Source organism: Eubalaena glacialis, chromosome 9, assembly GCF_028564815.1.
Source record: "Eubalaena glacialis isolate mEubGla1 chromosome 9, mEubGla1.1.hap2.+ XY, whole genome shotgun sequence".
Lineage (NCBI taxonomy): Eukaryota > Metazoa > Chordata > Mammalia > Artiodactyla > Balaenidae > Eubalaena > Eubalaena glacialis.
The window spans coordinates 1,005,561-1,019,215 of NC_083724.1; the positions used below are offsets into that span (position 1 = coordinate 1,005,561).

The following is a 13,655-nucleotide window of genomic DNA, read 5'->3' on the forward strand; positions in this document are numbered from 1 at the left end:
GCCAGGCCCCCCCACACGACACCCAGGTAGAGTGTGAGGACGGCTGCTCCGCGTGCTTGTCTGAAACCCGCGCCGGCCAGCGACGGCCCCACCCGCCAGCACGGAGGCCCCGCACAGGGACACGTGGGCAAGCCAGGACCACACCAGGGAAGTCAGCCCAAAGGCCAGTGATCATCACCAGAAGAGGCAGGGTGGCCAGGAGACAACGCGGAGAGATCTGAGACATGGAAGGAGGCGGGAGGAGGGCCTCCACCCAGAGGGGGCAGAGGGCCCGGGAGGTGCGGGGCGAGCACAGCCCACGGCACGCCCTGGGCTCCCGGGGGGCAGGGCAGCGGTTGTCGCTCTGTCCCTCCCTTCTGGGCCCATGACTGCTAGAAAACGCACATTTTCCTATTAGAAGATGCCTCCTGGGCTCACGGCCTGCAGAGCAGGTCAAAGCAGAGCAGGAGAGATGGACCCCAGACGCAAGCAAACACGAACACAGAGGGACAGGACGGGACGGGGCCGGGGAGCAGATGGTGGCCCAGGTGGGAGAAGTCAAAGCAGTGACCACAAGTGGGGACACATCCAGGCCCGGGCCCGGAGAGCCGCGCGGCACATCACTCCGTGACACTCCACGGGCGTGCCCGGTGCCGGCCAAAGGTTGGGGTTGGCCAAGGGTACCGGAGGGTGTCAGTGGCGGCGACCAGCACAGCTGCCCCTGACCTCGTGCCCCCGCACACCAGACGTGCACCCGAGCGCCCCAGAATGCGTCCTGCTGGGGTTTCGTTTAATGTTGTTATTTAAATTAAGTGTCCACCTGCGGCAGGGCCACTGTGCTGCAGTTGCCTGGATGGAGCTGTTTCCAGCGAGACCTCGGCATGAAAATTAAACAGGCCGGGAAATACCCAAACCACTCCTCACAGGTGCTCCTCCACTGACCCCAAGCGTGAGCGAGGGTGCCTGCTGCCTGGGGCCAGGGCCAGAGCCCAGCCGCAGGAGGGCACGTGAGGTGGGCACCCACCAAAGCTGCGCCTCCAAGAAACAATACCCTCGGATTCGGGGCAAAGCAGAGGAAATCCATCCCACGTCGGATGGGTTCTAGGGGAGAAAAGGACACAAGAGCACAGCCCCCAAGACGGGGAGTCTGCAGCCTGGGTCACCAAATTAACCACCAGGCTGACAATCTAATTTGAAGTGGTGTCAGACGGTCACACCTCCAGGCTCCGGGCAGACAGTAGAGTCATAAAGATCGCTGATGTATAACGCATTGGTTTTTTTCCAAAATACATAACGTTTTATTCTGCAATAGTTTACAACTCACAAGAAGCTGCAAAACAGAGCACAGAGCTCCTGCGTTCTTTGCCCCGGACAGTCTTCCACTATCACGGCCAGTGGGGAGAAGCAGGAAATGGAGCAGCGGATCAGTGAATGACTCAGGCTTTTGCTCTTTGAATGAAAGAGGCAGACAAAGGATTCACACTGTGTGAGGTTGAGAAGTGGACAGAGCTGAGCCATGGGGTTGAGGATCTCTGTGGGGCGGTGAGCGCACAGAAACACACACACCTGACCGTCACAACACAGGCTAGGAGACCTGCCACGGGGGAGGGACACATGGTGCTTCTGCGGGGCAAGCAGATCAGGCCGGGTCCCTTTAGAACCATTCATTAACCAAGACGTTTACGTTTCAATGATTTTTCTATATGTATCTCACACACGTTTTTATGTTAAAAAAAAAAAAGTTGGGGGTGGGGAGAATAGATTCTTTCAAAGGAGTGTGAAACTACCTTTTCCAAAGGAAGAATAAAGTCAGAAGACCATCAGTTGTTCCCCCCCTCCTCCTCTTCCTCCTCCTCCCTCCTCCTCCTCCCTCGTCCTTCCTCTTCTTCCTCCTCCTTCCTCTCCCTCCTCCTTCCTCTCCCTCCTCTTCTTCCTCCTCCTCCTCCTCCTTCCTCTCCCTCCTCCTCCTCCTTCCTCTCCCTCCTCCTCCTTCCTCTCCCTCCTCTTCTTCCTCCTCCTCCTCCTTCCTCTCCCTCCTCCTCCTTCCTCCCCCTCCTCCTTCCTCTCCTTCCTCCTCCTCCTCTCCCTCCTCCTCCTCCTCTCCCTCCTCCTCTTCTTCCTCCTCCTCCTTCCTCTCCCTCCTCCTCTTCTTCCTCCTCCTCTTCCTCCTCTTCTTCCTCCTCCTCCTCCTTCCTCTCCCTCCTCCTTCCTCTCCCTCCTCCTCCTCTTCTTCCTCCTCCTCTTCTTCCTCCTCCTCTTCTTCTTCCTCCTCTTCTTCCTCCTCCTCCTCCTCCTTCCTCTCCCTCCTCCTCCTCTTCTTCCTCCTCTTCTTCCTCCTCCTCCTCCTTCCTCTCCCTCCTCTTCTTCCTCCTCCTCCCTCTCCCTCCTCCTCCTCCTTCCTCTCCCTCCTCCTCTTCTTCCTCCTCCTCCTTCCTCTCCCTCCTCTTCTTCCTCCTCCTCCTTCCTCTCCCTCCTCCTCCTCCTTCCTCTCCCTCCTCCTCCTCCTCCTCTCCTTCCTCCTCCTCCCTCCTCCTCCTTCCTCGTCCTTTCTCCCCCTCCTCCTCCTCCCTCTGTCTCAAGACTGAGCAAGTTAACAGCCACTTGTTAGAATCACAGAGTGACCTCTGGAGGCAAGAAAGCAAAGACTATAACTTCCAAGCAAATAAAGAGAAAGGAAGTGAGACAAAACAAAAGTCAACCCAAAAGAAGGCAGCAAAGGAGAGGAAAAAAAAAAAAAAGAAGTATTTGTTTTAAGAGGCTGAGAATCAAAACTACAATATAAGAAATCAGAAATAAATTTTAAATGTCAGAAGTTACAGTAAGCGTAAGTAGATTGAAGATTCCTATTAAAATACCAAGGCTGTCAGATAGAGCTTTTTAGAAGCTGGCTACATGCTATTTAAAGAGATCTGTCCAAACGGAGCCTCTGGCGTGAGCCAAAGTTGGGAGGGGTCTGACAAATGGGTCTCCGGTGTTAGAAATCTAAACCAACAGGTAACCCCACTGTACAACACCAGTGCAAAAGCAGGCTCCACACTTCATACAATCACATCTTAGTCTGTGCACATAGCACAGGTGAGAAGAGGATGAAGCAGACACTCCAGGCCGATGGTGACACAGAGCAGCCGTGACTAGACAAGAGACCTGGGGGAGGGGGGTGTCCGCCCAGGGCCCCAACAGAGATGCCCAGAGGACGGTCCTCCCCAGACACAGAGCCATCCCGAAGCCCACCCGACACGAAAACCTCCAGCTGACGGGCCCCAGCCAAGAGCCCACCACCGGCATTTCAGTCCCTTCCTCTACAAACAAACAGGATCCACCAGGCATTTGAGGGAAACCTGAAATAAGAAAGACCAGAATGAACAGACCGGTATAAAGCTTCCAAACACTGTGGGAAGACCCAGAGGCTACAGAAAAACGTGGCAGCACAGGCGAGACCCCGAGAGGAGCCGAGGGTCAGGCCGAGAGCACCGCCCAGAAAAGCTGGACAAAGCGTGAGTCCAGAAGGTGCAACAGGTAAACACAGGCGCTTGCGGAGGGACCTGGAGCCCAGACAGAAAATCTCCCAGACCTGAACCTGGGCTGTGGGGAAACTCCAGACCCACGGGTGAAAGGAAATTTCCTGAAGGGTCCAGAGATAAACACCTGGCTTAAAGGTGGCCTCCGGGAAACAGGGGCCCCAACACGGGCCAGGGGAGGGATGTCCCAGAGCAGCGGCAGTCCCAGAGTGGGTGATGTGCTTCCCAGATGACACAGGGCCAGTCTGTCTGCTCGGGGTGGATTGGTGGGGGGGGCGGTCCAGGACACATTTACACGACCACGGAACGCAAGCTCTCGGTGCAGGGCGGGGGGTAGGCGGAGGCACGTGCGCACGCCTGGGCTAAACCCTCCCACACCAGGAAGTCGGTGACACTAAAAACCCAAACGAACTAAAACAGCAAGTCAAACCCTGAAAGGCAGTGCGTCATTTCCAGAGGCGGCGTGACTGGCAGGAGAGGCAGCGGAGGCGCTGAGGGCACTGGGCAGAGCCAGGGCGGGTGGGCCTGGGAGCCTCTGGCACTACTGGGCTGCCCGGCTCTCGGGGCCCAGGCCAGGCTGTCTTGCTGTGGCGGCCCCGAGAAGACCGCGTCTGACCTGAATCAGCATGTGACAGATGTCCACGTGGCCGGCCTCCGCCGCGGCGTGCAGGGGCGAGCGCTTGTTCTGGTGCTCCATCTTGAAATTGGGGTCGATCCCGTCAACTGCAAACAAACAGGGGGTGCCAGTTACCGCAGGTGCAGCCCCCAGAGCCCGGGATGGCGCAAGGGCTGGCAAGGCTCCAGGCGGAACCGACAGGCCGGCCTGTGGTCAGAGACCCCCAGCACCTGCGCTCCTCCTAGACACCCTCAACTAACTCTGGGCTCCCCCGTCTCTCCCGTCCCCCGGCCCGGGCAGGAGCGTGAGGGTGGAGGGGCCCCAGGATGGATGCTCCACAGGGAGCAGGACCCCCAGGCCAGGCCCAAACCCAGCCTGGCGTGGAGACGGGCTACAAGGCCAACCACGGAGCGGCGAGGCGAACTCAGCATCGCACAAGGTCCACGAGGAAAATGATTAAAATCGCCATTTCAGTCAACATAAAATAAAACCTTTTTTTTTCAGAGCAAACCGTTAAGCTTCTTTCTTGACTTACTGTCAAGTAAAAGGATTCTTAATCAGCCTTTTCAAGCCAGAGGAATCAAGCCTACGCTGTGAGCTCGGAATCAAAGCGCTGTCCCTTGCTCAGCAGGAGACGGAGCTGGGAAGGACCCGACCAGTACATTTTCAGGTGTTAAAAACCCACAAAGGCAGGTACACACTGAAAACACAAGTGCCAGGTGGGCTGCACGCTGCACACGAGGGCGCCAACTCCATCCACACGGCACAACAGCCCAGCTGGCTAACTCTGCTTTCATGGAGTCGACATCTCTTCTTAATCTAATAATCACATACTTAATCCCTGTTTAAAAACGGGAATTCCTGGGACTTCCTTGGTGGTCCAGTGGTTAAGACTCTGCACTCCCAGTGCAGGGGGCCCAGGTTCGATGCCTGGTCAGGGAACTAAATCCCGCATGCCGCAACTAAGAGCCCGCATGCGGCAACAAAGATCCCACGTGCCGCAAGTAAGACCCGTACAAAAAAAAAAAAAAACGAGGAACTCCTAGAGAATACTTCCAGAGCAGCACTCTCCCCGGGAACCTCTTTTCAGCAGAAGCAGAAAAGGACGATGCAGGTGGGGAGGGCACGTGACTGAGCACGAACACCGTGAACGGGCTGAACACCAGAGGCGGCCTGTGTGCACCAGCCAGAGAAACGGGACAGAGCAGGACACGGTGGGCAGTCACCGAGAGGCGCTGACAGGTGCGGCCACCTACCCAGCATGAGCAGCACCTTCTGCAGCTCCCCTTGCCGGGCCGAGAAGTACAGCTGCTTCGGGTGGAAGCGGAGCTTCTTGGGTCTGCGGAGAGAGCACAAGACAGCAGTAAGCACAGGCTCCCCACCACACACACACACACACACACACACACACACACACACACACACACACACACAGCACCTGCAGGCTGGAAGGCCTGGGCTGGGCCCACCTGCCCAGCCTCAAGGTCAAGGATGCCACACCCACCAGGCATCTCACAGTAAAAACAACCAAAATTAGTGACCATCTCCTTCACCCACAGCACGAGAACGGTTCCTGAGGTTCTGCATTCCGTGCAGGGCACAGAGCGAGCTGCTTCTCTACAGCATGAGGTCAAGGGACCCCCGAGGTGGTGGGGGCAGCGTGTCACACCCAGCTACACCCACCCTCTTCACAGTACAGAGTCTGGACCCGGTGAGTAGGGCAGGGGGCCGGACAGTCACCATAAGACCAGGGCCAGAGACCAGGCTGGAGGCGGACAGAGGAAAAGCCGTGGGGACTCAGGAACGTGTCCCAACGCTACAACTTCCCAAGAAGCAAGACAGGAAGGTGAAGCTCTGAGGGAGGGAGCCGCACGGCCTGGCCGGAGCCCTGACCGTGGAACCCCATGACCAGTGGACACCTGTGGGGTCATGGGTCGGGGCACCGGGCCCTCCTGCAGAGCCACAGGTGGGCTGCAGTAATGGGAGCCGCAGGGACAACCGAGGGGCCACCTGCTCCAAACTCTCCTTTCACAGACGAGGAGCCACAGAGTGGCACTGGCTCTAACGTCCTGAGGTCAGAGCCACGGTCAGCGTGTCCGGGGAAACGTGTGCCAGGGCCTCCCAGGACTGTCCTCGCTACGCCTTCAGAGGGTCACTTTGCTCCTAGTGTAACGGACAGTAACCTGCAATCGTTTCCCGCAATAACGGAAAAGAAGGTGCACGGTCCTGATGGCCAATGCTAACAGGAGACCTAAGGGAGGCCTCGGCGACCTCCTGGGAATGCCACGGCCCTGGGGGCGCAGACAGCTGGGGCGTGTGGCCCTGGCAAGCACCGGACGCCGCAGGGGGACAAGGACGCGCGCGGAAGTGCCAGCGGCTGACTCGAGCAGGAGGACCCGGAGGGGAGGGGCCTGCAGGAAGGGAGCGCCAGGCCAGGGCGCGGCTGGGCCAGGCCTTACTTCTCCGAGTCCAGGGCGATGAGCGCGCTCTCCAGGGTCTCCTTCCCGGGTCCCTGGGAGAGGCCGGGCGCTGGCTTCCCCAGCCCGGCCGGCCCCATGGGGTCGAAGGCCTCGGGCACCTGGGGGGCTGTGCTCTGCGGCTTGTCATCCTCTGAGAGCGGGGCTCCAGCAGTGCTTCGGGGAGGAAGAAATAAGTGGAATTCTGAGTTTTAGAGACGTGGAACTCTCCCTTCTTGTGGAAACCAATGAAAACACAAAACATGATTCACTCGGACCCTCCAACTGCGCTGCTCTTCTGAGCGTGAAAACGGCCTCAGGTTCACTGACCATCTATCTGCTCAGCCCCTGGAGGGAAGAGCCCAGACTCAGAATCAAATCCCAGAGAAAAAGAGCATTCAGAAGTGAGGGCGGCTTTCCCAGGACTTTTGGCCAAATGTTCAAATATGCTTTAGTGAATGAACTTCAGGTTGAATCTAAAGTCCACTACCCTCCCAACGCAAGGGACACCTTGGAATTTTGACTCAAAAATCATTAAATTTATAGATTAATACGGTTAATACAGAATAATATGAAGGAGTCGACACCATTCCAATATTCAGTTTTGAATGTCTACAATTCGAGTCTCTTAAATAACCTTCAGTGAAGTTTTATAGTTTCTTTTTTTATCAGTGTGATATCGCTTGCTTTTTCCTAGGTAGGTTATGGGTTTTGTTGCTGTTTTGAAAGGCTCTCTCTCCATCACCCTGGCTTCTAGCTGGACACACTGGTGGAGACAAGGCTTCTGACACCTTTTCTTACCTGATCCTCTGGCTGACTGACTCCATTTAGCTTTATGAGTTCTTCAGCTATTTCTACTGAATACTTTTGAGAAGAAAATTATATGTTTCCAATATCAATCTCTTTTAAAGACTGTTTCTTCTGTGTTCAGCTAGGGCCTCCAAAACATGACGCAGGAACAGCAGACTACAGCAGCTGACACTAATGTTTCATATCATACACTACACACAGGCACAGATGGGTAGGGACAGGCACACACAGGTACAGATGTGTAGGGACAGGCACACACAGGCACAGATGGGTAGGGACAGGCGCCCACAGGTACAGATGTGTAGGGACAGGCACACACAGGTACAGATGGGTAGGGACAGGCGCCCACAGGTACAGATGTTACAGCAGCTGACACTAATGTTTCATATCATACACTACACACAGGCACAGGTGGGTAGGGACAGGCACACACAGGTACAGATGGGTAGGGACAGGCACACACAGGTACAGATGGGTAGGGACAGGCGCCCACAGGTACAGATGTTACAGCAGCTGACACTAATGTTTCATATCATACACTACACACAGGCACAGATGGGTAGGGACAGGCACGCACAGGTACACGTGGGTACAGGGGCTGATGTTTCAGGTGTATACTAACAGCTACCTATGGGAGTACTGTGCTTCGACCGAAAATACTGTGATACCACATCAATTAGGATGGTGTGATACTGGTTCAAAAACAGGCAAAGAAATGTACCAAACTACACTGAGTGCAGAAGAGACGTGTGCACGGTGGCAGCAAGCAAACAAAAGTCAGCACGCCTCACAGCCTCACGCGTCATAAATCACAGCGCACGTGAGCCAGCTGGGAGACGTCTGGCAAGTCGGAAGACATGAGCAACGATCACAGACGGACATTGCCAGGTGAACTCTGAGGGCTCGGGGGACGCTGTACCTGCCGGTGGTGGTGTCGGCCCTGCCCTCCACCGTGGAGCTCTTCTCCTGCCCGGGGGCCAGCGTCACGGTGGAGGTCGTGTCTGCTTTTGCGACAGTCACCTCTTTGGCCTTGGCGGTCTCCTCCCCACAGTGGGGGCAGTAACTGGCATTGTTGACGCGAGAGGCACAGGCTTTGTGGAAACGGTGAGAGATGCTGCTCTCGGGCTGACATTCCATAAAATTACCCTAAAAACAAGAAGGCGAGGAATCACTCTTTTAATTGGGGCTAATACGCAAAAGAGCAAGCAAAGCCCAGAATTGAGCGCTGTGTGGGGGCAGGAAGCCAGAGCCCGGGGGGCTCCCAGCCCCTCTCCGGGTGAGGAGAAATGATGCCCTGCGTCCACGGGGCCCCTCCCAAGGCATGTCCACACACGTGCTATTTGAAGGAGAGAAAATCCCCATCCCCGCGCCCCGAGGAGGCCGAGGCCTCGCTCTCCAGCTGCTCTGACCAGGGGACGGGCTGCACATAAGTCCAAAGACGGACCCACAGAAGACACACCCGGGAAGAGACTCCCAGAAGCAAAAGCCTGAGGAGGATGCCGCCAACAGCCCTTGGCAGAGAGCGCCCGACACCAGGCCCTTCAGGCGACCCGACCTCAGGCCAGGGCTCTGGGGTGAGGAGCAGCCAGAGCGGCACTCTCCCTGGGAACCTCTTTCCAGCAGAAGCAGAAAAGGATGATGAGGATGGGGAGGGCACACAGGTGTGACGTCCGGAGAAGCCCCTGGGGAGAGGCTCTGGGCCCAGCAGCACAAAGGGCCACACGGAGACCAAGCGAGGGCCACGTGAGCCACGTGAGCATCTGTGGATGAAGTCACTGATGGAGAAGGTCCCGGAGGCACTGGCGAGCAGGACGCAGTGGAGGGCCAGGCGGCCCTGCCTAGGTAGACACGTGAGCGGCAGGAAGGGAGCCGGGGGCCCAGGTGCCCCCGGAGGCCAAGGCAGGAGAGAGGGGGCCGGGCACTCACGGCGGTGCAGAAGTAGCCGCAGCCGGGACAGCACTGGTGCTTCACCATCCGGCCCCGGTGGTCTTCACACAGCACCAGGAGCGGCGCCTTGCTGGACGGGCGCATCAGCTCGTGCTTGACCACGCTGTTCGTGCACCTGCCCAGCTGCAATCAGACGAGACCGGGTCAGCCACTGCCATGCCACAGGGCGGGGCAGGGGGGGGGGGTCAGGAAATCAAAGCAGGAAGGCGGCCGGGTCCTCCGTGACGTGATGTGGGGCTGTGCCGCCGGTTCACGGACCAGGGGGTCACAGCGGCCGCGTGAGGAGAACAGCCTGGGCTGGGGGCTGGGGCATCGAAGGGAACAGGACACATGCCAGGCAGCACGGCCAGCAGCGGGGAGCGCAGAGAATCCGCAGGACCCACCAGCACTCGGGCGGCCCACCCGCGCCCGCTGTCGCCCTGGCGCCTTCCAACAAGGACCCTCGCCTCCTGGCAGCTGGTGCGGGTGACGCGCCCCCAGCCCCGGCTTCCTCCTCGCCTGCTCCTCAAGGGAGCCCGTTCTCAGAGACTCCATGGAGCCCAGAGATGGGGGCGGGACGGGGCCAATGCCCCCAGAAAAGGGGCCCAGGCGGCTCTGAGGCTGGAACAGGAGGCCACGAGGGAGGGCACAAAAACAAGCTCTCAGCACCAGACAGGAGGGAGAAGTGAAATTTCCATGGAAGCGCTGGGAGACGGAGGGAATTTTCTAAAGTAAAGCAAAAAGTCAAAAATGTGGAAAATGGAGAAGAGGTGAGAAGGCTGGACGCTCCGCAGAGAGGACCCGGTGGGGGGGGGGGGCCGGGGCTCCCGAGACGCGGACGGCCAGAAGCAGACGGGGACGTGACCGGGACGTGAGAGGAAACTGCGCCCGTGAAGCCGCGGCGACAGGAGAGGATCGGCCCAGACCTTCCCCCCAGGAACCTCCCTCAAGGAGCTGCTGAGGCAACGCGCCCCCCGCTGAGAGGGACCGATGTGTCCGAAAACCCTACAAAGTGAGCAAGTCCATCAGTTTGGGGTGGAATCGGTAACAGGCACAAAGAAAACAATGAGAAACGAGGTAATTACTAACTCTGAGAAAAAGGAAAGGTTGTTCAGGAGAGGAAACCCCTGGCTCAGCTGTGGACGCTTCCACGAAAACAGCAAAGAGGCTCCCGCCTCGACCGACGGAAGGAGGGACAGACAGATGCAGACCGCGGTGCGGGGGGCGGGGGCACCCCTCCCACAGTAAGAACCCTCAGACAACACCTCAAAGGAGAGGTCAGGAAAGGAGGGTAGAAAGCAGGTATTTGAGAACATGGAGAAAATCCCAGGAGGAAAAGTAAAAGGGGCCAAGGGTTGCTTGGGGGGAGGGACCCTGAGACACACCCGCAGCCCACGTCGCGGACATTCAGGGTCTCCAGCAGCGGGTGGTGGGCAAAAAACAGCCACCAGGACGCCCCCCACCTCCACCAGGACCCGCGAGGCCGTCAGGAGACACAGGCGGAGGCCTCTGACTGGCTCAAGTACACTCAGCGAGGAGGAAGGTCAACAGAAACCGTTGGACGCCAAAATGGGAAGAAAACGCAAGTGCGGAGCCCCCATCAGCTGTGAGACGACATCCCACGAGCCGGCGTCGAGTGACTGGTTTGGGAAAGAGAAAAAATAAAGAGCCGCAGGGCAGGAACTGATTTTCTAGGAAAACAGAGACACCAGGTGCAAGTCCAAGAAGCTCAGAGAAACCTAAAGAGGACAAGCACCAAGCGAGAGCAGCACAACGCCACGCTTCAGGCTCAGAGGTCCGCGCAGAGGACCACAGCGATGAGCGCCGCGGCCTCTCCTCGGGGCTTCCGGACCGCAACAGCGACCGACGTCTCCAAGTGCCCAGAATTCTGTACCCATCAAAGTCCCTCTCCAAATTGGAAGCAAAACAAGGACTTTTTCGAACAAACAAAAGAGAATTCATTATGAGCAGACTTGTGCTACGGGGGGAAGGGTCCTCAGGCACAGGGACTGTGGTATCAGAGAGAAATCAGATCGGAACAGAGAAAGAACGCTCTGGATGCAGTTTAAATAAAGGGAAACGAGAGACGATTACGGTTACTCAGTCTAAAAGATGAGTGTGTACAAAAATAATAGCATATATGAAACTGAAACGTACGACAAAAGATGGGAGACAGGATTTGGGCCCACGCATGTAAGAGTCTTACATTACATGTTAAGTGGTACGATATCAATTCAAGCAAGACCATGATAAACTAAGGATGTATGTTAGAAACTCCAGAGTAACTGGTGAAAACGTGAGGAAAATACGTAAAAAATAAAGCCAACAGCAGAATAAATTGGAATCATAAAAAATTCCAACCCGGGACTTCCCCAGTGGTCCAGTGGTTAAGAATCCGCCTTCCAGTGCAGGGGACACGAGTTCGATCCCTGTCCAGGGAACTAAGATCCCACGTGCCTCGGGGCAACTAAGCCCACGCGCTCTGGAGCCTGTGAGCCACAACTAGAGAGCAGCCCGCGCGCCACAACTAGAGAGCAGCCCGCGCGCCACAACAAAAGATCCCACGTGCCACAACAAAGACCCAGCGCAGCGAGGGGCGGGGGGAATTCAATCCAAGAGGCAGAAAATGAAGAAAAAGGAAGAACAGATGGCATAACTCTTGGCACTATTAAGATGTCAGACTGTAACCCAGCTACCTTGATAAGTGCAATGGGGATGATCCAAACACACCACTGGGAAGACGGAGACTATCAGGCCCTGTGCAGGACACGCTGTCTAAAGAGACCTCCAAACGTACAGGCAGCACAGGTCCGGTGGGGGGGGGGGGGGGCGTCCTGTGTCAGCACCAGACACCCCGAATCCCCAAGGACACAGTCGACCCCCAAGAAGACAGGAGTCACGTAAAAATGGCCCGAGCTGAAGAGTCAACACCCCTCCCTCGCACAGAAATCAGAGGAGCGTGTTGGTCGCACGATCGTGTGCATCTGTCACACGTGTCACTCGTGTGATCTGAGTCACTCATGTCACTCATGTGACTCAGAGACACACACTCAGAAAGGTGACCTCTAGTGTGTGAATTATGCCTTAATAAAGCTGATGGGAAGGAGACACAGGACGAAGGAGCTATTAGCTCTGAGGGGCTGCTGCCAGCTAAGGCCGAGGCAACCTGAGCATCAAAAGAGAAAAAACATTTTTGGCAAAATAGCAGCAGCTTAAGAATTTCCTGGAATCCCACAAAAAAACAGAACAACTAGACAGCAAAACCAAAACCCAGAGATGACATTTAAATCAAAACCAAAGGCCACAGGATGCAAATGGGTAAGGGTGGGCCTGCTAGACGCTGGTGCCTGGGCAGGAGGAGGGGGGAGGATGGGGGAAGAGGGACACAGCGAGGCAGTGTCTCGTGGACCCAAGGACAGGGGGGAACCAAGATACCAAAAGGTCCTCCCTGGGGCTGAGAAGAGCAGGCGACCTGGGAGAGACCCTGCCCAATCCCAGCAAGTCTGGGGCTGCCTAAGACCTGGGGCCAGTGCGGGCCAGCCGCCAGGAACCCTCAAACCCAACCTGCCTGGACCCCTTCTAGTTCGGGGCACGAGGACACCAGGACAAAGCTGAGTTGAAAGTGAGCAGGACAGGGACAAGAGAAATGAAGAAAAGAAGATCGAGAACAGTGGTTCTCAAAAGCTCCGGGTTCAGTGTTCTTTTATACTCTTAAAAATTACCAAAGGTCCCAAAGAGCTTTTGTCCAAATGGGGTACGTCTATTAATATTTACCATGTTAGAAATTAAGAAAGAAAATTTTAAAATATTAATTTATTTAAAAATAGCAATAAACCTATCACGTAAAGAACGTATTTTAATTAAAAAATTACTTTTAAAAAAGTTAATAAGAAATGTCATTGTTTTATATTGTTCACAAAACTCTTTAATATCTGGTTTAATAAGACAGATGAACCTCATATCTGCTTCTGCATTCAGAGCAGACAAATGTGGACATTCTTCTCTGACACCACAGCAAAACTCTACAAGGGGTAGTTTCTCAAAAGATTTGCTGCAATGTAAAAATCTCAATCTACTGTCCACACGTTTAGTACCGTTACACTAAAATTCATCCATGTGTCTTGCACTGTGAATGATTTTGTAACACCATGAAAATCACTCATTCCCTGAGTTATACAGGTCTTGCAAACGCACAAAATGCCACTGTACACTCTGTGAAAGAGTAAGTGAAAAGACACTTAACTTTTTAGTATCGTTATGAAAATAGTTTGACCATGCATATCTCCTAAAAGAGTCCAATATGAAGAGGGTCCTGCAGGCCAAGGGGTGGGGGGGGGGGGTGTGAAGCTT

The 13,655-nt window shown here is 55.7% G+C and overlaps 1 protein-coding gene across 4 annotated transcripts in view; it reads right to left on the reverse strand.

Annotated features, from left to right (window-relative positions):
• The window catches only part of EHMT1 (euchromatic histone lysine methyltransferase 1), a 155,061-nt gene that overhangs the window by 32,085 nt on the left and 109,321 nt on the right, over nucleotides 1–13,655 (reverse strand). For all 4 annotated transcript variants that reach the window (XM_061199515.1, XM_061199514.1, XM_061199512.1 and 1 more), the window contains exons 11-15: nucleotides 9,306–9,449; nucleotides 8,299–8,525; nucleotides 6,573–6,746; nucleotides 5,370–5,452; nucleotides 4,114–4,220 (exon numbers count right to left, since the gene is read on the reverse strand). In XM_061199515.1, coding sequence (XP_061055498.1) covers nucleotides 4,114–4,220; nucleotides 5,370–5,452; nucleotides 6,573–6,746; nucleotides 8,299–8,525; nucleotides 9,306–9,449 — 735 coding nt within the window. The remainder of the gene's footprint in view (nucleotides 1–4,113; nucleotides 4,221–5,369; nucleotides 5,453–6,572; nucleotides 6,747–8,298; nucleotides 8,526–9,305; nucleotides 9,450–13,655) is intronic.